We start from the raw sequence: 22,931 nt of genomic DNA, 5'->3' as shown, positions 1-22,931 counted from the left end.
TAGTGAAGATTTCCCACAAAACCTGCCCACATAAATTCTGGCATTAGTATAGCACACTCATTAGGGCAAAGTAAGTTAATTACTCAACCAAATAGCTGAAAAAGGAAAAGAGGAGAGTTTTCTTGGTATATTGTTTTCTTAACACAACAATGGCGATGAATTGAGGAAGATAAAAACAAAAACCGATGGTTGAAATACATTGCTACTTTAACAGATTCTTCTACTCAAGTTTTAATGCCTAAAATGTATTTTTTAATTTAAATAAAAAAAGAGAGGCAAAGACCAAAGAGGGTAAAAACCGACTCTAAATAAGCTGACGTGCAAGACCATGGAATTCTGTTGTTGTTTAGCAGTTTTGGGACACACGGGACGAGGAAAAACCAAACATCATTATCTTCTTTCGACTACCGATTTCTCTACATCAGTCGGTTGTCACTTTGTCAATTACCCATGTTCTTTTAGGATTGGACTTAATAAATAAAGTATTTTATTTATTTTTATTTTTCCTTTTCTTCGTAGGATTCGTACCAATAAAAGAAATTTCTTTTCTTTTTTAATATATAAATATCTCACTGCTTCTAATAAAAGTCTTTCTTTTGATAGTTGATGCTCATCACTCCGCATTAGAACAAAACCCTAAGGGTTCTTGTAAGGGCCAATCGCCGCCAGATTGATCTCAGCCCACTATAAAACCCTCTTCTTCCATGTTTTTCTTGTTTCTTCAATGAAAATTGCTCTCTTTCTTTATCTATCTATTTCTCACACAATCTTTGCTGCTTGAAACATGGTGCGCAAAGTTGTGTGCTTTGTTTCATAAAATTGATTTAGAAGATAAGAGAGGAAAGCCCCATCTTTTTTAACATGTTTTATGATTGAAAATTGAAGTTTTTGCAGTTTAGGAGTGGGCAATTGATGCTCATCAATTTAGTAGGTGTACAAGTTTTGATCTTTTCACATCTTGAAGCTGTAAGTAGGGTTTTGGCTATTTCTAACGTAGACAAGTTTTGATTTTGGAGACGGTTTAGGTTTTAGGGTTTGATTATAACTGGTGGGTGTTGATCAGTTATTGAGTTGTTATAGGGGGTAATGATCAAATTGGGGTTTTGAATATGCTATCTGAATTGGGAAGGAGACCGATGATAGGAGCTAATGATGGATCATTCGGTGATGATTTAGAGAAGGAGATAGGGTTATTGTTGCGTGAGCAACGTAGGCAAGAAGCTGATGATCGTGAGAAAGAGCTCAATTTGTATAGGAGTGGTTCTGCTCCTCCAACCGTGGAGGGTTCATTGAATGCAGTCGGGGGCTTGTTTGGCGGCGGAGGTAATGGTGGTGCCTCTTTCTCAGACTTTATTGGTGGAAAAAATGGGAATGGTTTCACGTCCGAGAAGGAGCTTAGGTCTGATCCAGCTTACTTATCTTATTACTATTCAAATGTGAATTTGAACCCTAGGCTTCCTCCTCCTTTGCTGTCGAAGGAAGATTGGAGGTCTGCGCAGAGATTGAAGGGTGGAAGTTCAGTCTTAGGTGGGATTGGAGATAGGAGGAAAGGTAGTAGAGCTGATAATGGTAATGGTAGATCAATGTTTTCAATGCCACCAGGGTTTGAATCGAGGAATCAAGACAGTGAGGTTGAGTCAGAGAAGGTTTCTGGCTCACTTGAATGGGGTGGTGACGGGCTGATTGGTTTACCAGGATTAGGACTTGCCAGCAAACAGAAGAGCTTTGCTGAAATATTTCAGGTGCATTTCTATGATTTTGCTCAAGTCACGTTTCTGTTTGTTTGTAAATTTCTGGCTTTTGCGTAGCATCTTCTTTATTGCTTTCTGGCATCAAGAATATCATTGGATTATTTTCCTTGAATTCCCCGTTGTGGTATTCGGTGCTTCCTATTAAGGATTGGCACAATCTTATTTGTGCATGGATGAAATAAACAAGTTTTTTGCTGTCCTTTTCTAATTTTCTACTTTGAATGTTACAGAAAATCAGTTTTTTTTTACCTGGGTTATTTTTTTTTTGTATCATTCTCTATGCCTTGCTATTATTTTGGTTTCAGTTTGTTTGTGTACAAATGGTATTGGAGGTGTATTAAGAATGCGATCATGACAAATTGATGCAATATTTAGTTATTTTTATTCTCGAATACACAGTAAAGAAGTCTATGAACTGGTCGGTATGTTTTAACTTGTGAACTCTGAGGAGCTTTTAGTTGTGTGGGATTTAGTTCTGTGTGAATGACGAGACCATTACGAGGCCCCATGCTAGACATACACTTTGAACTCAAGCTTTGGATTGGGATACCAATTTCAAGGGCATTGTCTATGGCCTAAAAGTTGCCTTCTTTAGATTGTCCACTCCACTGTTATATTTATGATTTGGTATCTTATATCCATGCAGGATGATTTGGGGCGTGCAACTCCTGTGACAGGGCCCCCATCTCGCCCGGCTAGTCGTAATGCATTTAATGAAAACGTTGAGACCTTAGGTTCAGCTGAAGCGGAGTTGGCTCATTTGCGCCGTGAATTATCATCTGCAGATACTTTACGATCTGGTGCAAATGGCCAGGGCTCCTCTCCTGTCCAAAATATAGGCCAACCTTCTTATAGTTATGCTGCTGCTCTTGGTGCCTCCTTGTCTAGGAGTACTACTCCTGATCCTCAACACGTTGCCAGGGCCCCTAGTCCATGTCCTACACCCATTGGACAAGGGAGAGTTAGTGCATCTGAAAAGAGAGGCACTGCTAGTTCAAACTCATTCATTGGTGTCTCATCTGGTATCAGGGAGCCTTCAGAGTTGGTAGCTGCGTTTTCTGGCATGAACTTGGCAACAAATGGTGGAGTAGATGAAGAAAGCCATTTGCCATCACAGGCTGAACAGGATGTTGACAGCCATCAGAATTATCTCTTTGGCCTCCAAGGTGGCCAGAATCATCTGAAGCAAAATACATACATAAAGAAGTCTGAATCTGGGCATTTACATATGTCTTCTGTTCCTCAATCTGCCAATTTATCATATTCTGATTTGGCTAGGAGTAATGGTGGTGGATCAAACCTCAACAGCCCATCCTTGATGGCTGACAGGCAGGTTGAACTACAAAAATTGGCCTTTCCTTCTGGCAATTCTTACATGAAAGGATCACCTACCTCGGCTCTTGGTGGTGGAGGTGGCTTACCTGCACAGTATCAGCATCTAGATGGTATCAATTCATCACTTCCAAACTATGGACTGAGTGGGTATTCCATGAATCCAGCATTGGCTTCCATGATTGCTCAGCAGCTTGGCACTGGTAATCTGCCACCATTATTTGAAAATGTTGCTGCCGCATCTGCTATGGCCATCCCTGGAATGGACTCAAGAGTGCTCGGAAGTGGTTTGGGGTCTGGAACAAATCTAACTGCTGCTTCGTTGGAGTCTTATAATCTTGGGAGAGGGGGGAGTACAATAGCAGGTAGTGCTCTTCAGGCACCTTTTGTTGATCCTATGTATCTCCAGTACTTGAGGACTCCTGACTATGCTGCTACCCAGCTCTCTGCTATTAATGATCCCTCAATAGATAGGAACTACTTGGGTAATTCATACTTGAATTTCCTTGAAATTCAAAAGGCTTATGGTCTTCTATCATCTCAGAAATCACAGTATGGTGTCCCATTAGGTGGTAAATCTGGCAGTTCTACTCATCATGGTTATTTTGGGAATCCTGCCTTTGGTGTTGGTATGCCATATCCTGGAAGTCCCCTGGCAAGCCCTGTCATTCCAAACTCCCCAGTTGGACCTGCCAGTCCCTTAAGACACAATGAACTGAATATGCGTTTTCCTTCTGGAATGAGGAACTTAGCTGGGGGCATCATGGGACACTGGCCCTTGGATGCAGGATGTAACATGGATGAAAACTATGCTCCATCCCTTTTGGAAGAGTTCAAGAGCAATAAAACCAAGTGTCTTGAACTCTCAGAAATTGTTGGTCATGTTGTTGAGTTCAGGTATCTCTTGAACAAAAAAATCTAATGGTCATTCATTGTCATAAATTTTTTTTTAATATAATTCAATGATTTGAGATCCCTTATGAGCAGTGCGGATCAGTATGGGAGCCGATTCATTCAACAAAAACTTGAGACTGCAACAATGGATGAGAAAAATGTGGTTTATGAGGAAATCATGCCCCAGGCTCTTCCTCTGATGACTGATGTGTTTGGTAATTATGTAATTCAGAAGGTACCAGATATCTATGCTTTGTTACGGTGCACTTTGTTACGTTTTTATGGATTCCGCATATGAAAGTAGTAACTATGTATTTGTATGTAGTTTTTCGAGCATGGCCTTCCATCACAGAGAAGAGAATTGGCTGGCAATCTTTTTGGTCATGTTTTGACACTTAGTCTTCAAATGTATGGCTGTCGAGTGATCCAGAAGGTACCATTAGTTTTGCTACCATTTTGCAATTTAATGTTACGTGATACACCCTGTTACATCTTTGTTTGTGGATTATGGTACTATGGTGCCAGAAAGTATGCTTCTGAGAACAAAAATGTTTACTCCTGGTTCGTGTAAAAACAAAATGTTTTGGTCATACAGCTCAAAGAATTATTTGTTAGGGTTGTCCTCACCAATTTGCATAATGAAGTGTCTTGTATTCTCGATTAGGGTAACAAGTTACCTATTTTGGAGGGGCTGCACTGCTTATGTATTTGTTTCTTGCCTTCATCATTACACAATAGAAGCGTGATTATGCACAAATTTTTGGGGATCCCTAAAAACTCACCAATCAAATTAAGATGAATATGATTATCAGGGGCAGCTACTGAAGTTGTTGATAGCAAGTAACATGTTCTTTTGTTTATATTGTTTAGGCCATTGAGGTTGTTGACCTAGACCAGAAAATAAAAATGGTTGAAGAGCTCGATGGTCATGTAATGCGGTGTGTACGTGACCAGAATGGGAACCATGTCATCCAAAAGTGCATCGAGTGTATTCCTGAAGATAACATTCAGTTTATTGTCTCAACATTCTTTGATCAAGTTGTGAATCTCTCCACCCATCCATATGGGTGTCGTGTGATACAGGTTTGGAACTGTTTGCTTATTTCAAATCTACGTGGACCTTTCTGAAAGAAAAGAAAATTACGCAACTCTTTCTGTATTTTGCAGAGGATATTGGAACACTGCAAGGACGCAAAAACAGAGAGTAAAGTTATGGATGAGATTTTAGGTGCTGTTAGTATGTTGGCGCAAGATCAATATGGAAATTATGTAGTGCAGGTTGGTTTTGCATTTCAATGACTCCCACTTTGGATGCATATAAGTTGCTACCATTCTTGTTGAGTGTTATAACTTTTGTGTCATCTAGATACTGGGTATGGGATATAAAGCTCACTGCTTTTTATAAAAGCATCCTAATAGTATGCTTGCATATGTATTAGTATGCATATGAACCTCGCTTGTTCAAATGCAAGACGCATCCTGATAGTATTCAAGACTTAGATCGCTTCTTATGGAATCTTAAATTGGGAGTAAACTTTAATTTCCAAGATACAGATCTTTATTCCTTTTTGCTTATGTCTCTCACCCAGACAAAGCGCGAGATGATGGAGAAATGGCACTGCTTTCATTTCTTTTCTTAGTGTTCAATATGGCAGTTGGAATTCCTTCTACCGATGCCAGTTATTTCCCTGTGCTATGTATTTTAAAAATTGCACTTCCCAAATATTGTTACTTAACGGCACTTCTCATGTTGTCTCTTAATATTAATCTCTATTGATTGATTAAGCATTGGCTTCTGTTTTAACAGCATGTGCTGGAACATGGAAAATCTCATGAACGATCTGCTATTATCAAGGAGTTAGCTGGGAAGATTGTCCAGATGAGTCAGCAGAAGTTTGCCTCCAATGTTGTGGAGAAGTGTTTAACTTTTAGTGGTCCTGCTGAACGCCAAATACTGGTCAATGAGATGCTTGGCACTACTGATGAAAATGAGCCTCTTCAGGTTTGCAACTTCTGTACACTTTTGCAGGCTACAATTGAAGAATTTTCTAAGTTTCCACTATTTATGCATGTTTGTGCGTGCATACGTGTTTCAAATTTTGTTTCTTCCTGTTCCAAATTCTGTATCTTTCTGTTGCACGATTAAGCATAATCATTTCCCGATCTCTTCTGCTAATGTTTTCCCTTGTCTGCTCAGGCAATGATGAAAGATCAGTTTGCCAACTATGTTGTGCAAAAAGTGCTGGAGACATGTGATGACCAACAGCGTGAGCTGATCCTTACAAGAATAAAAGTCCATTTAAATGCACTGAAGAAGTACACCTATGGAAAGCATATTGTTGCACGTGTAGAGAAACTTGTTGCTGCTGGGGGTAAGCATTATTTTAATGCTTATGATTTAATGTAAGCTTGATTTGTGGATATGCTTGTCTGTAATTGAAGTAAATAACACTAGTACCTTGTAACCTTAGTTGTGGATCTTGACATGGCATATGCTAGTAGAGCGTCTAACTGTTGTCACGCAAAATCCCTGTGAACCCTTGGCAGATTATAAGCTTTTGGATGAAGGATTGGTGTGCTATAATAGCTGCCTCATGTGGTTTGAAGACACATGCTACCTACCTGTTTCATATGCATCTTCAATTGCATCTCAAAGTTAGCTGCCAGTTTTTTTATTCATGAATTTCACCAAACCAATAGTTGATGAGTTATTTTGCATCATTGTGCATGTGCATGCATTTGCATTTGTATATAAACATATGTTTTGCTTTGGAAAGTTGTCATACAGTGTTCACCTTGCAGTTTACGATCTTTAATCCACTTAAAAAAAATATGAGCCTATATTTAAATGTTTCATGAACAGGCTGTTGATTGGCAATATAAATGTAAACTGGGACATGTTTTATGTAAACAAATTATGCTTTCTTTACCGTTTACTCTTCTGATGAAAACAAAACCTACCTAATGCTTGCAAGATGATGGTGGTACTGCTTTTTATAGCTAGTTGTTCTGAGCAACATCTTGTGTGTGCATGCATGCCATGTCAATTTAGCTAGTAAGACCATACAATTCCTTCCATGTCAATTTAGCTCTCATTAATTCTGAATTGCTTGCAGAAAGGAGAAGTGCTGCACAGTCCCTGCACCCTGCTTAGTTGTGATAGGAAAAAAAGTTGTTTGTACAGCTAACCGAGGCTAGTGTGAGCTTCCTCTCTTTATTCCTTCCTGTTTGATGGCTACGTCTCTACCCATCTCTTTAGACAGGTATGGGCTGTTTGAAAATAAAGTTGTTGCTTGTATCGGAAACTGTACATTCTGTAGTTTAAGGTTTATACAGAGTTGAACAAGCGAGGTTCAGATGTTGAATGCACACCTGATGCCCCCTGCAGAGGAGATAAATGACATACGAGTTTTTAAGGGTGTAAAAATGTCGGGGTAGTCTAAACGTGATATGTACAAAATGTTGGTATGTGAAGAGCTGTTATTGTTTAGGTGAGGGCAGAGTTTTCTTCTATGTATCCGGATTCGACTTTTTTCTCTATTAAAAGTACATTTCTCTTCCGTTCAATTATGGTTTTTGTCTGTGCGACAAAATTAGCCGTGGTTCTCTTCTTTCCCAGCCACTTCCCATACTGGAGAAAGTGAACCTTCATTTTTTATTTTTCGTCTTTTATTGGTCTTCTGCGCTTGTTATGGCCGATAAAAGTTTGATTGTTAGTTGTTAGACAGGGAAATCAATTTCCATCGTCTTCTTTAAAGTCGTATGCATCCTTTGAATAACTATATATATAAAAATGAAGAAGGATTCTCACGCCAAAAGCAAAAGCAAGAGTGCAAAACGTTTATGAACAGTTGTTTGATAGACCTATGGGCTCAGTCATCCTCTTCATTATGCATCATTGCGTCATTTTTATTGTTGGTATTCTTTATATTCTCTCTACTTGCGAACTGCAACAGTTTTGAAAGGGTTGGAGACATGCTCAACTGCCATAAGCACTACAACACCGGGCTTCAATATGCAAAGTTTACAGCAGTTGGTATCATATCTTCGTTGGTGAGTACAGCTCTGAACTTGAGTTTCGTAGTTCTGAAACCTGCAGTGTGAGTGAATTCACGAAACTGCAGCACTCCAGATTGGCTTTAGTTGCCTGTTTGAATCCTGTGAGCTATGTGCAGTGCTGCTGCTTCGCTGAATTTACAAACAACCCAACAACTCACTCCCTTCCCCTATGATATTTGGTTAAGCACCGTTACTAAAAAGGTCCAAAAAATTTCAATGGTGAAGAATCTAATCCAATTTCAAAGAAACTAACCAGTGACTGTTTCTTCTACGTACAGTTGGAGGACTATGACAAAACCCATGTCCTGTTGCAATTTCCATTTCTTGAGTTAAAGTGAATTAGTCTCCTTAACAATGGTAACATAGAATCAACTCTCACAACAGATGAATGGTAGACAATAAGACATTTTCAACATTGTACGTGTGGCATAAGTCACCGTGTATAGAAAGAATCAAGAAAAGCTCCAATATCTTCAATGTTGCAAAATTGGAGTTTACAAAAGACTAGTCAAGCTTACATTATACATGTGCTAATCATCAAATTCATCATCTTCATTGATCTTCTGCCCAAATCCTCTTGGCCCAGACCTTGCTCTCACCCTTCTTTTCTTCACTCTCTTCTTCTTCTTAGATTCCTCTTCCTTCTGAAGCTTCTCTGTCTCCCTCTTCTGCAAGAAATCTGTTACTCCTAAGTAGATTATCTGCAACCGAAGAAGCCACCTCAATTTAGCAACAGCCCACGTTCGAAAATCACAACTTTTATCAACCACAATAAAAGCCCATTATTTTTATTTGCCTTGGAAAGCTAACCATTTGAATTTTGATTATAGATGGAGCAATGCTATAGACAACCATAACCACAATTTCAAGATTGCAACTTTGACCATACAGAAAGCACCACCACCACCACCGTTATTATTATGTGAATCTTGAAAAGTAATTAGAATATACCCCAATAGTGAGAATGGATAGAGCAGCAAAGGCAACGAAAAGGAGGGCTGAAATGATATTGCCAACTCCATCATCATTAGTGGTGGACAACATCTGCTGGGTACTCTCCAGTGGGGTTGTATCTGAAGGCAAGACCTCTTCAGGGGTTGCTTTAATTTTCCAAATTTGGGTGCTCCTCCGATGAATTTCTTGTTTATAAAGAACAGTTCTTTTTGATGGTAGAGGATTGGATAAGGAGAGAGGGGAGGTGAGAGTTAAAGCTTGGTTGTGGTTGTGAATACAAGAGGGAGGGGGTTTGGTCTTGGTAAAGGAGAGAAGATGTGGTGGAGGTAGTGAGATCATAGGATATGATGTTATCGCCATGGGGCATCTGCTACTGCTTTGCCACTTGCTGCTCTCCGCCTCTCTCTGCGACACCCTGGCAATAGAAGTCAGTGCCTACGAAGGATAGATAGAAGAAGAAGAAGAAGAGAAATGATGGGTTGATGTCATCTGTGTTCTCCCTCGAATGGGCGATGGGCTCAAAACGCTGCATGATCCTTTATTAGTCCTAACCAAGATTGGGTCATTGGGCTTCATATTTCGATAAATGAAGTTTTCATTTCTCTATGTTTTAATTATTATATATATTTTTAATAATGATATTCACTTATTCGGTAATAAAATTTCTTCTTATATTTTTATACGAACCGTTCTTTGGTTAATTAACTTTATTTAGTTCATAAAAAATCAATTTATTTAAAGTAATTGTTACAAATTATTAAATTATATAAAATACTTTTTTGTTTATTTTTTTTCATATTATTTTGATGAAATAAAAAGAAGTTTTTTTAAAAATATATTATTAAAAAATATTTTTAAGAATTAAAATATTGACATGTATTAAATTAAAAAACATAAAATATTGGAGACAAGCTTAATTACTAACAGCTTGGAGAAAAAGCTTAATTTTAGCAGTTTCTCTAACAAACTGAGAGTTAATACGCAAAAACCCAAAACTTGATTCTAGAGAGAGAAAGAAACCACGTAATAAAAGAAAATACAGGCACCCTTACCATAAAAAGCAAACATGGGTGCACGCAATCTTAGCTCACGAGTCAATCTTAGCTTGTGAGTCAACACTCAGCTATCCCTGCTTGTGATTCCTTCTCCTAATATGGTTGTATCGTCGTTGAATTGTTTGCACGCAACATGTAGATAAAATATTTAGATTAATACATTTATAGGAGATTTATTTCTTATAACCATTTTTTTTTGTATTTGAGTTAAAAAAATAGTGTTTGGTATGAATATTTTGGTTATTGGGTTAAGCCTGATTTGCTCATGAGAGATGAGCCTGGTTTAAATGTCTAAAATAGCTACTAAAAAAAGTAGTCATTTCCTCTAGATATATACAGAGACATAACCCATATTAAGAGGAAGTTTTTTATTTTGAAAGATAATAGTTGTTTTTTTCTTTTCTTCCATATTTGACTCTCTAAATTAACTTAATAAGATTTATAAAGACGTTCGTATTGTGAAATATTTTTTTTGTTCTAGTAATCAAGTAACACTGAAGCAATTGATTCAAGGATAAGAATGTGAATTCTCAGATCAGCAGTAAGTTTCCTTTAAATCTATAATGATACCAGGGTATGGTTTTAAGATGTGCATTTTATTAGATTTTATGAAATATATATGTTATAGTACAAACGTTTCTTTTTCCTGATACATATAAATACATGCGATTTCTTTGTTTGCATCAATGATTGCACCATGTATTATTTAAAAGAAGGATTCTAAAAATGTTTGTCAAATTTGTATTTCTGAAGACAAAGAGTGTATTCTATGCTATTTGTCTAGTTTTCATATGGCAAACCATGTGTATACTTTGTAACAAAGTATGATACAAAAAAAATTTGGGAACAAAGACAATGAAACTATTTTTTTAAAAATTCATATGGATAATCAATGTAAGGATAGTAGTTCCAGTAGTGTAATTTTTTTTAAAAGGTTATGATGGCATTTGATATTATGTAACATAAATGCTTTTTATTATTATTTTTGAAATTCATTAATTTATGATAATTAATTAAATTTTTAGAATTAATAATCTAATAATTATACATGACACCTTTTGCCAAATTGTTCAAATAATTTGAATGAAGAGTTGTTTTTTAAACTCTATAGACATATTGGTCTGAAGAGATGTGTCTTTAAACTCTATAGACCCTTTGGTATGAAAGGATGTTATTTTATTTATAAATATCAGTTTGATGTTGACAGAAAAAAAAACAAGAAATAATCTTCTTCTCTCCCTAATTTTTCTCTACAAACTCTATGTTTACGTTTTTAAAAAACAAAATATAATTTTTTAATAAACTTATAGAAGTTGTTGTCTATAAGTTTAAGGTTTTGCTTTTCTCCTGAAGGTATATTGCTTTAACCCTATAACAAATATAGTGGGGGCAATTAATACCTTAAAGATAGTGATCTTCACGCCTTAAAGCCTATTTATTATACCTTTGACTGTTATATTTATATGCTTTTGGAATACCTTTTGTTGTAGTGGATAAACAACAACAAATTGATCATTTATTGGGTTATACCATTAATCATGTTCATAAAATTAAAGATCACATTGATTATATGTACCATTGGATGAGTAAACTGATTATAGGTGGTGTTTACGAGTTCTATATGGAACATCAAATGTTATTCGTTTTTAATTCTTTGCTTGAAGAATGGATGTCAGTGTAACTATCGTTGGAATATAGGCTGGAATCATTAGATTTCAACAATCTTGATGATGAAATGTTGCTTGATAGGGAACATCAGTATACCGAAAAGGGTATATAATACACTGGAAGAAGCGCAAGTTATTTGGATGTTGCTACTAAACTTATTCAATGGTTTGAGCAGAATGAACTTGGAGGAGATGACTTTGATGAAGTAGATGTAATTGAAGACCCTAATTATGTACTTGTAATATAAAATAATTCTAAAATTTATTATTCTTAATTTTGTATTTTTATTTTATTTTTTTAGTATTTTTTTAAAGATAATTGGTTGTTTTTTTTTTGTTGAAGTGCATATTTTTTGTAATTTAAGTTTTAATTACATTATATATATATATATATATATATATATATATATATAATTTGATCAATGAGAGTTGTTAGTTGAAACTACAAAGTATAATTTTTGCACTTATTTAAATTTTCAATAATAATTAGACCATACAAATGTAAATGGATTAAGTGTTTAATATTATTTTCATTTATATTGTATGTGTTAGATTATTATTTGTTTAATTTAGAATTAAGAGGCAATAAATGTCATTTAAATTGTATTAGATACTAATATCTATAATTAGTGTCAATATCGCCTGATATGACCGCATATAAAAGTATTATTGCTAATTTAAACCATGAAGAGAAATTAAGTGAAAAGAATTGTGATGTTTGACATCGTAAGATTGAGTATTTCTTGGAAGAGCAATAAATGCTAAAAATAATCACACAACTGTTGGCTGAGCCAGAGTAAGGAAACACTGCTCAACACATGCTTGATATGGAAACATATCAAACCTATAAGTGCAAGGATCATGTAGCTCATATTTTGATGTTGAGCAACATGAGAAATGATATAATGTTGTGTTTTGAAAGACATCGTTCAATCCAAGCAGCTTGGGATGCAATAAAGATTTAGTATGGGGAAACATCCAATACTAGACTTCGTCAGTTAATTCTCAAATTTGATGGTTATAAGAAACATCAAAATCGGACAATGAGGCAATATCTTATAATTATATCTAACATGATAAATGAATTAAGGGGTGTCGAGCATGAGATGACCGATGAACAACAAGTCCAAGTTGTGATCCGTTCTTTGCCAAGCAATTAGGAGCACATATGTGTTAACCTTACCCACAATGACAACATCAAAATATTTGATGATGTTGTTCGTCATGTTGAGCTTGAAGAAGATCAACTTCTCACTGAGAAGCCTATAAACAAGGCTTTCATATATGAAACTAAGATGTAAGGAGCATATGGCTTTAAATATAAGAAGGACAAATGCAAGAGTCCTAAATATGGCAAGAGAGGAATAGAAGCAAATAGTAATATAAATACAAGCATGGAAAACATGGCGGTAAAAAAGACAAGAATATGAATTATTTTAATTGTGGTAAACTTGGTCACTTTGCTTGCGATTGCATTAAGCTAAAAACTTAGAAGCAACCGACCACATAACAAAGGATCAAACAACCTTTGTGGAATTTCATCGAATTTCAAAGGAAAGTAGATGCATATACATGGGAAATAATGCTTCTGCTGTTGTGCTTGGGATCGGTACCTACAAACTAGATTTTTAAGATGGTCGCACACTTTATTTTCATGATGTACTCTACATTTCAAAAGTTCAATGAAATCTTGTGTCTATTCTTATTATACTACAATTGGGCTTTTATATTGTGTTTGTTGGTTGTTGTGTGAAAATATATCTAGATAATATTTTTTTATGGTTCTGGTTTTGTATTAAAATATTTTATAGTGTTAGATACCATTAATGTATCTATTAAGGATGATGCTTCTATTTATGTTGTTCAAAGTTCCAGCACTACTAATAATAATGATATCATGTTATTCATTATTTGTTTTATGGAATATATTGTGAGTATCGTATAATATAATTTATTAAAGTATAACGATAGATTTAGATTGATTCACTTATATGAGTAATTATCTCTAACACTTATAAGGTGAGTAGAGATGAGATTATTTGAGTTTTAATTCTCAATAAGCGATTTGGGCATAGTGAGAGCAATTTTAAATCAAAGTAATTATTAAAAAGTTACATTGGTTGGGACCAAGATGAGGTTCTTAAATAAAAGAATCAATATGAGTGAATTCCTATCATTCATATATCTATTATGATTAAAGTCAAGTATGAAATTATTCATCTGCCACTAATAATAGTGAGTAAATGAGAATTTTTGATTTGAAATCTATGTTTTTGGTGATAAAACTAGGACTCGTATGAAGCATTTCCTCTAACAAGAAGAGCAACAACATGCACTCTTTGTCTTCAAATAAGAAAAGAGTAAGCTCCACTATAACATATATTTCATATTACATGTACTGATGACCATTACAAGAATAAAGAATGAATCCCTGTTTTTTTATTAAATAAGTCCTGGAGATCATATATAAGATCTCAATACATTACCGTTTATCACTTTTGAATATATAATAAAGTGATGTGTAAATGATCTCTGCTTTAAGAGTATATCCTATGTCATGGAATGAGTTAATTTAGATCTGATTGATATGAGAGCGAAAGAAAAAGTAATTTTAGTTCTATACATGTTACTTATATTCATTGACCGAGATCATATCACTCGAATAAATTTAATATGATTTAGAATACTTGTAATTGTATGGATGGATTGAGTATGAAATTCTTGGGGGATTGAGTGTTAGAGATCATATATAAGATCTCAATATCTTACCCTTTGTGACTTTTGACTATATCATGAGGTGATGTGTAAATGATCGCTACTTTAGGAGTATATACTATAGTCATGAAATGATTTGACTTAAAGGAATACTCCTAGGAAAATGAGTTAATTCAGATGTGATTGATATGAGAGCGGAAAAAAATTAATTTTAGTTATATAAATATTACTTATGTTTATCGACTAGGATCATATCACTCGAATAAATTTGATATGATTTAGAATACTTGTAATTGTAAGGATGAATTGAGTATGAAATTCTTGGGGGATTGAATTATATTCAATTATTGTAACTAAAAATGCTTGGGGTATAATAGTATACTTTGAGGAGTAATTAATTATGAGGTTGATGTCTCCTACATAGGCCTGTATTAGGTTCCTATGTTAGAGCTCCTTTCACCGTGTGCTTCAGGTCGTATAGTTTGTTTGTCTAGTATGAAATTCTTCAGCAAGTTTGAAATATAATGTATTAGATAGATCAAATACTTCATGGGCGAGTGAGAGATGTTGATTATTGGGTTAGGCTTGCTCCGTCCATGAGGGATGAGTCTGGTCCAAATATTTAGAGGAGTTACTAAAAAAAATAACTGCTTCCTCTCTCTCTCTCTCTCTCTATATATATATATATATATATATATATGAACATAACCCATATTAAAAGGAAGTTTTTACTTTGAAAGATAATGGTTCTTTCTTTCCATTCTCTTATTTTTAACTCTCTGAATTAATTTGATAAGATTTACAAAGATGTTCATACTATGAAATATCTCTTTGGTTCTAGTAATCGAAATAGCACTAAAATAATTGATCTAGAAACAAGAAAACGAATTCTCAAATCACTAATAAGTTTCCTTTAAATTCTCAAATCATCTGGGGGAGGAATCACCCTGTCCAACTTTTTTCTCTTTAAAATTTTGTATTTTACTTTTGTTTTAAATTTAATTCTTATGTTATTTAATTTCATGAGATAAAATTTTAAATTATAGTTGAAATTTCAAATTAAAAGAGAAATAACTACGATGTACATCATAGGAAAAGTACACGGCCAATTGTGAAGTCGCTAAACTCTTTTTACTAATTTAATTCTTTTTGTTACTTAATTATATGAGATAAAGTCTAAAATTATAATTGAAAAATCAAAATAAAAAAAAGAGGATCACTTTGTGAAATTCAAGGAAAACACGCAACCAATTTCAAAGCTACTAAAAAAAGCTTTCCAGCCCATAAATTTTCCTTTCTCATCCGACTTAGTCCTTTTAGCTTTTGAAATTTAAATTTTAGCCCAAAAATTCATTTTTCAATCTCAATCTTTTAGAGAAGAGGGAGAAACTCATTAAAAAAACAGTGAATGAGAGAGAAAATTATCGTTTGATCACATAACAGTAACAAAAAAAGTGGATCTTAATGTCAACGAGTTTCATTCGATGAGAAAAAGTCTATATTTGAGGTGTTTTGAGGCCTTTATCTTATTGAAAAAAGTAGATTGAGGTTAAGAGATATTTTTTCCTTGGATTGATTTTGTGTTTTTGGTTTGATTTAAAGGTGTTTTGAGTTGAAAGATTGGTTTATTGACATAATAAAAAAGTTTATCATATAGTTTTAGGTAAAAATATGTTGAAAAAATATTAAATATTTTTTCCTTGGATTGATTTTGTGTTTTTGGTTTGATTTAAAGATGTTTTGAGTTGAAAGATTGGTTTATTGACATAATAAAAAAGTTTATCATATAGTTTTAGGTAAAAATATGTTGAAAAAATATTAAATAAAAAATATCAGCCTGATTCTTTAACCACTTATTCGATAGTCAGAAACTAGATAGGTAGATGAAATGCCGTTTAACTTTTTTTTTCTATAAAAAAAATGGACAACATGATGTACTCTTCTTTTACAAAAAGAAAAGAAAAGAAGGTCAAGTGCACATAACCTTTCTTTAAATAGGTTAGGGGTGCTAGGACATTTAGGCCTAGGTGCATGACCTCTATATTGTGGGTTTATTACATATATTTTTTTTATTTTTTTATTAAAATTTTGAAAATAAATAGCTTTAAATACATTAAAAATATCATCTTAGTATATAATAATAAAAAATTAACAGAGTGTGGATAAAGTTGAGTAGTATATAATAATGCATGAAATAGCATAAAAGTAGTTTTTTGACCCGCTCTAAATTGCAGGTTAGATCAATTTTTTATAACCTTATAAAAAATATAAAAATGTTAGGAAGTTAAAAGTTTGATGTATAATGGACGAAGAATTTTTAAAATATTAAGATGGTGACATATTTGATGACATATATTTTTTTTTAAAATATATTGCGACGCTAACATATTGAATTACCAGAGCCAACCATGTTTAATCTGCAGAACTCTCGATCTGGGATATGAGCCTGTGACAACACCATGAAATCCAAATCGAAACAAATTAGGAGCAATTCCAATTAACCAAAAATTAAAGGCCTAAAATGAAAAAAAAACATTAAATTAAAAAAAAGATAAAACAAATGACTCGAGCAAACCTAGAATAGTGGCTCGCGCTATGTTGCGGTTCCAACCAGTGTTTTTAAAGAAGAAAGAAAATCCTATACAATAAAATGACAAATGATAAACTAGGTTACTTTTAAAGCAATGAAAATCCTATACAACGAAAACTATAAAATCACAAAACCTAATATCTAATTAAATCAAATGACAAATGATAAAATTAAAAAACAATAGTTAAAAAAACAAATTAACCTGGACGAATATCCTAAACATGAATCAAGTTCTTAAATTCACAATTCGTTAAATCCTAGATATGGAGTCAATCGAGAAGCTTAATTTAATGTTGAAAGGATGAAATAAAAAAAATAATTTTAAAAACTTGCTAAGGTTAAAAAATAACAATTAAAACAATGAAAGTAAAATCTGATATGTAAATATAATGAAGACGAATAAGATTATATAAAAAATTCAATTCTGAAAACTAATCTAAATAAAATAAATAAAAATCAAAATAATAAGGACTGAATCTAAAATGCAAAAATAAAAATAAAAATGATGAAGGATAAAATAAAATAAAACTCAATTCTATAAATTAATTCAAATAAAAAAAATCAATTAAAAGAACAAATACCAAATCTCAAGGGAAAAAAAAATTAAAGTGTTGCCGGGAAGGCACAAAAACCAAGGAAGAAAAAAAAAGCTAGCTGCTACCATATCGCTTAAAATTAAGTCATACATGCCGCCTAGAAAGGTAGCCTCCACTGTTGCGAATAGAAAAACACTAAGAAAACTGGTTTTTCATAGTTGTGAGCCATCATATATCCTGTCTGGAGATGGTGGGGTGAGTCACTTGCTGATATGTTTTATAAACACGCTAATAACTTTTTTTATTAGTTAAATTACTAAATCATCCTGGTCACATTATTATTATTATTATTAAAAAAAATTAAATCATGAATATTCCTTTTAAGCAAAGCCTAAGATTTTTCTAGTGTACGGTTAAAGAAAATTTCAAAAAACCTCCTAGACGATAGTTATTTTTTTTTTCTAGACCGAGTAGTTACACTATGAAATATATATATATATATATATATATATATATATATATATATATTGGGACACCAAGAAATCTTAAATAACAAATGAATCTAGATAAAAATTTTTTTCCCCCTGTCTTGAATGATTTTTTTTATGGATAAAATCACCAATTTACTGTTACAATCCAAGTGAATTAAAGTATACCTACCGTGGTTTTTCCACACCATGTAGATTTGTTAATACTAGTGTGATGTAGGTTTTTTGTTTTTATTTATTTTTGTTTTTATTATAATTAAAATAGATACACTTTATATTCGATAATCGAGAAAAAGATAAGGTGTTTCTTAATAGGGCAGCACTCCAGCTGTCCTCCAACCCTCTACTGTCTCATTGGTCCAAACCCTAAAGAATAAACGAAAAAGGGAAAGTCGGTTCTAAATTAAAGTGACTCCTGAAATTACCAATACAACCTCAAAAGCGCACTCCCTTTGTCTACCTGGCATCCAACAACCCGCTTTTCAATCCAGTAAAAGAAGAGCCTTTTCCACTTCCCAATCTACCACGACTAGTCCATCTCCACTGCTTACGTGCCTGATCTTCATTGGATACACTATACATCTGTCGAGTAGATTGAGCGAGTATCCATCTGATTCCTTGAGCTAGAAAGTGAGAAAGTGACACGTAGAGTGTAGATATTTAGAGAATAAAAAATATCTGGCTAAGTCGTCCACGCTGGCACCTATGCAAGATCCATCCATCTGAATTACCTATAAGATATTAGTCAATTTTACATTTTATTAACATAGTCCATATACTTTTATGTTTTTCAAAATCCACCCAAACTCTTGGTTTATTAAGAATGCAGTCCTTCCGTCCCTAATATTATAATTTTACACTGTTAAATTAACATTTATTTTTTTAGCCTGGATTTTATGTTTTTACGAAACTTGTCTTCCATTTAGAGACAAAATAACGGTGTTAGAGATGGAGGGATCACATCCCTAACAAGCCCAGAAAAGAGGGATAGATTTAAAAAAATAGAAGTATAAGGATTGCTTTAAAACATATTAAAAGTAGAGGGGTGAAATAAAACCACGATTAACTCATGAGATATTTGCACTTTTTCTCTCCCAAGAAGACACCCTCAAAAACTAATTTTCCTTTCCTTTCCTTCGAACCAAACAAACAAACCCAACCCCTTCCCGTAATATTCTCCAATTTCTTCTCTGAATCCGATCCAATTCCTTTTTCGATTTCTAAAAAAAAAAAAAAAAAAAAAAATCCAAAAATTCTCCAATTTCAATTTTTTTTTTTTCAACTACCATGGGAGAAGAAGTGAAAATGAGTGAATACGAAATCAACGATGAAGATAACATCAACAGGGACGATGAAAGAATTGATGTGTGGGAGATGGGATTACCTACACCTTATGATCTCACTCCTTTATCACAACCGTTGATCCCACCTGAACTTGCTTCCGCCTTCAACATCTCCCCTGAGCCTCACCGTACTCCGCTCGATGTCAACCGAGCTTCCCAGAACACTCTCTCCAATCTCCACGGTCATTTAAACGCCCTATCGTCTAACAACTTCAAGTTCTTCAACGAAACGACAGGTCAAACGAACGACCCTATGGTAGTCGAGTTAGAGGAGGAGGAGGAGGAGGAGGAGGAGGATGATGTGACCGAGGCGATGGATCGGGACGGGTCCGGATCCGAAGCCAGGAAGTTGAGGAGGATTGATTCTGAAGAGGCGGATTCAGCCTTGAGGACTGAGAATTGGGTGGATGACCCGTCATCTGCTGCGGCGAGGACTTTGAAACGGCCACGGCTGGTGTGGACCCCGCAGTTGCATAAGAGATTTGTTGATGTGGTGGGCCACTTAGGGATGAAAAACGCGGTCCCGAAAACAATTATGCAGTGGATGAATGTCGAGGGTTTGACTCGCGAAAATGTAGCTAGTCATTTGCAAAAGTACCGGCTTTATTTGAAGAGGAAACAGGGGTTTTCGAGTGAAGGACCCTCTGCTTCTGATCAGTTGTTTGCGTCCACTCCTGTGCCGCAGAGTTTGCACGAGAGCGGCGGCGGAAGCTGTGGGGGTGGGAATTTCGGAATGCCAATTCCAGTGCCTTATCATCATCCCGCCACCACGGCTGGTGGGATGATGCCAATGCCGGTTTATGGACATATGGGGATCCAAATGGTGAATGATCATGTTCATAATAATAATAATAGCAATAATTATCAGCATCAGCAAGTTAGTATGAATAGTCATCAAAATGGGTATAATGGAAATGTTGCTTTGCTAATGGGGAATAAGCGTGTTCATAGTAGTAGTAATAAGCATCAGCATCAGCATCAGCATCAGCATCAGCAAGTTAGTACGAATAGTCATCAAAATGGGTATAATGGAAATGTTGCTTATGGACATGTGTTTCAGCAGAGGGATTGGAATCGGACTGATTATGGTCCATACTCGCATCATCCTCATCATGCAGTATCTAATGATAATATGTGATGTTGGGAGGAGATATTTTTTTTGGAATTCTATAGGAAAAGAGGTCAGTGCTGCTTTCAGTTGGAGTTGTTGGATATAAATTAGTTGTCAATTTCTGTTATTATCTGTCTGAAAGTGTATTCATGAATTAGAAATGAAGCTCTGTAGCTTTAAATTAAAGTATGACTTGGGAAAAATTCTAATTTTGAATTAGCCCTTGTTAATATTTGATTTTGATGAGTGTGCATATATAGAATCGGCGGAGCTTGCTTTTCATTGCTTAAAGTCACTTGTAGAACAGGTGCCTTCCACTGCAAATGCATTGCACCAGGGACCAGTGCTTTAAACTGGTTCTTCGTCAATTGCAATATTTCTTCAAGGTCACAATTGATGCTATTCCTAGGTTTGAGATACTCCTTGCAAATATATTCCTCAACATGCCATTGTGTTTTATTTGTTTGCTTTACAATTGATTTTATGAACACCAATTTATCAAATGTATCAATTGTCTGTATCAATGGCAATTAACATATACCATTCACCTGAAGCCTTAAAACATTTGATAGATGTATTTGAGCACTCATTTTCCTCCAAACAGACATCTAGAAGACCAAGTTAACTATACACTCATCTTCTTCCAAATCCTCAATCCCAAGCTAGTTGGGGTCAGCTATATATTTATTTTCACATTTTATTGGAGCCTCTAATTTTTTTTGGTAGAAAACAACTAAGTTCAATTTATGAGCTTTTTAGCTTGCACTTTTGTCTGCGTGCAACGAGAATTTGTGTTTAAATTCTGTTGTGAAAACTGAAGAGGGTAAAAAATATGTACACTGTTACAGGTTCTAAGTGACAGGGAAGGAATCCCCCTCTCCTTTAACTCCTAAATGTGCACACAAACAATCACCTAGAATATCTAGAAATCTGAAATTTTAAGATACCATCACATCAGGTAGGGAGATGGACATACAATGTCATCCTCTATCAAGCCTGCACAAAGACTTCAAGATGATAATACCACAACATTATGCTTACACTCTGTGCACTTGCAAACTATTGGCTGATAATAATTGTTGTAATTGGGGGAGTGAAGGAGTTGTACATTTAGGGTTAATGTGCATGGCAGCATCGCTTTTAACCTGAAAAATTAAACCTTTTCTTGAATACTTAATACTTGCATGGCCATGATCTGTAAAGAGTTCGAATGCGAAACAAAAAAATACAACTTAACTAGATGAAAGCTTGTAGATATCTGTCAATTTGCACCCTTGAACTGAAGTAGGCTCTTCTATAGATACCGGAAGGTGCATGCTGTTGCATCTGTCATCGTCTCACTTTTATCTCAAACTTTTTTGGTTTGCCTTTATGTATTTTATATGATGTTCTGTATTGATCTGTATGTAAGATACTTTTGGGTTGACAATTTTTTCTTTCTCGTTTTTCATTTTCATGATGTTATTATGTGATAGTTTATGTGCAGAATGATTTAGTGCGCTTAGAAGTTTGCTTTTCTTTCTCTGACACAAGTCAGGTACTGAACTTTTTCCAGCAAAAAAATAGGTATTTTAATTTCCAAGTTTTGATCAGCACTTGTGCTAGAGTGTTCTTTATTCATTTTCTTTTATTTTTCTTGTATTGAGAATGAATTCTAGAGTCTAATTTGCTGACTAATGTGATCTCTTTTGAGATGGTTTTGATGCCCTTTGATTTAGACTTGTAGTGATGTCGAACTTACAGGTTTGCGGTCCACCTATGTTTCGATAAGGTCCCCTTTATTTGTTCTAAGATTTACATCCCTGGTAGTTGCACACTTTCTGTTATGGTGCTTTTAGCTGATTGGCTAGAGAGGTGTTGCAATTAACATTATTTCTTTTTCCATAGATTCTGGAGATTGAGTAACCTGGCATAACTGTTGGAAGTTGCAGAAATTTAAGCACTCACAAAATTTAGAGGGTTTGCAGGAAGAATTGTGTGGAGACATATCCGAGGCATATTTCCAGAGATTGTTAGGTTCTGCAGGGGTCAGGAAAACTTGCAATCCTTTTTTGAATATATATCTCATTGTACTTACCTGATGGTAGCAGGAACCTCAAGATATTACTTATCATTGCTTCCATGATGATTAGTAATAGCTCACATTCTTTACTTGTTCTTCAATTGATATATGCTGAATAAAGTGTGTATTATTGGATGTGGCAAACAGTTTTCCATAGCAAATCTATAAAGGAACACTAAGCAAATTCAACCTACCATGTGATAATGTTTCAAAATCCAATATACTCGTGCTTGGACAATGAATAATTATATGTTCATATCAATTTATTTTCCAAAGCTTATGTGGTTGATGATTGGTGATAGAAGATTTAATACCTGTAAAACAGTATCTTATAATAGGGTTTGAGGATTTTCAAATGATGAAGTTAGTAACTT

The 22,931-nt window shown here is 34.5% G+C and overlaps 3 protein-coding genes across 4 annotated transcripts; 2 read left to right on the top strand and 1 right to left on the bottom strand.

Annotated features, from left to right (window-relative positions):
* Positions 1–575: 575 nt before the first annotated feature.
* Positions 576–7,544, top strand: LOC133705562 (pumilio homolog 2). The gene is made up of 9 exons (XM_062130842.1): positions 576–1,742; positions 2,398–3,980; positions 4,071–4,212; positions 4,303–4,410; positions 4,848–5,060; positions 5,145–5,255; positions 5,785–5,979; positions 6,175–6,349; positions 7,094–7,544. The coding sequence occupies exons 1-9, from the start codon at positions 1,110–1,112 to the stop codon at positions 7,129–7,131; spliced, it is 3,198 nt and encodes a 1,065-aa protein (XP_061986826.1). The 5' UTR covers positions 576–1,109; the 3' UTR covers positions 7,132–7,544.
* Positions 7,545–8,425: 881 nt separating this feature from the next.
* Positions 8,426–9,514, bottom strand: LOC133705569 (uncharacterized). The gene is made up of 2 exons (XM_062130852.1): positions 8,988–9,514; positions 8,426–8,737 (listed from the first exon to the last, which is right to left on the bottom strand). The coding sequence occupies exons 1-2, from the start codon at positions 9,348–9,350 to the stop codon at positions 8,567–8,569; spliced, it is 534 nt and encodes a 177-aa protein (XP_061986836.1). The 5' UTR covers positions 9,351–9,514; the 3' UTR covers positions 8,426–8,566.
* Positions 9,515–19,118: 9,604 nt separating this feature from the next.
* LOC133692243 (transcription factor LUX-like) lies at positions 19,119–22,701 on the top strand. Of its 2 annotated transcripts, none has more exons than XR_009841845.1 (2): positions 19,119–22,300; positions 22,383–22,701. XR_009841845.1 is itself a non-coding variant. In XM_062113037.1 (2 exons), the coding sequence occupies exon 1, from the start codon at positions 19,329–19,331 to the stop codon at positions 20,520–20,522; it is 1,194 nt and encodes a 397-aa protein (XP_061969021.1). In that variant the 5' UTR covers positions 19,119–19,328; the 3' UTR covers positions 20,523–20,565; positions 22,383–22,701. The 2 variants fall into 2 exon arrangements, 1 of the variants encoding a protein (XP_061969021.1); XM_062113037.1 differs by having other exon boundaries at positions 19,119–20,565.
* The last annotated feature ends 230 nt before the right edge of the window (positions 22,702–22,931 follow it).

This window comes from Populus nigra, chromosome 1, assembly GCF_951802175.1.
Source record: "Populus nigra chromosome 1, ddPopNigr1.1, whole genome shotgun sequence".
NCBI lineage: Eukaryota > Viridiplantae > Streptophyta > Magnoliopsida > Malpighiales > Salicaceae > Populus > Populus nigra.
Note: the sequence above shows the minus strand (reverse complement) of the source record. Positions and strands in the feature narration are given on the sequence as shown.

Excerpts from the sequence above, each read along its gene's own strand:
- LOC133705562 (XM_062130842.1), top strand. The coding sequence starts at position 1,110 with ATGCTATCTGAATTGGGAAGGAGACCGATGATAGGAGCTAATGATGGA. Across the intron at positions 1,743-2,397 it reads GCTTTGCTGAAATATTTCAG|GATGATTTGGGGCGTGCAAC; the intron begins GTGCATTTCTAT and ends ATATCCATGCAG. Across the intron at positions 4,213-4,302 it reads GTAATTATGTAATTCAGAAG|TTTTTCGAGCATGGCCTTCC; the intron begins GTACCAGATATC and ends ATTTGTATGTAG.
- LOC133705569 (XM_062130852.1), bottom strand. The coding sequence starts at position 9,350 with ATGGCGATAACATCATATCCTATGATCTCACTACCTCCACCACATCTT. Across the intron at positions 8,738-8,987 it reads TATCCATTCTCACTATTGGG|ATAATCTACTTAGGAGTAAC; the intron begins GTATATTCTAAT and ends CTTCGGTTGCAG.
- LOC133692243 (XM_062113037.1), top strand. The coding sequence starts at position 19,329 with ATGGGAGAAGAAGTGAAAATGAGTGAATACGAAATCAACGATGAAGAT.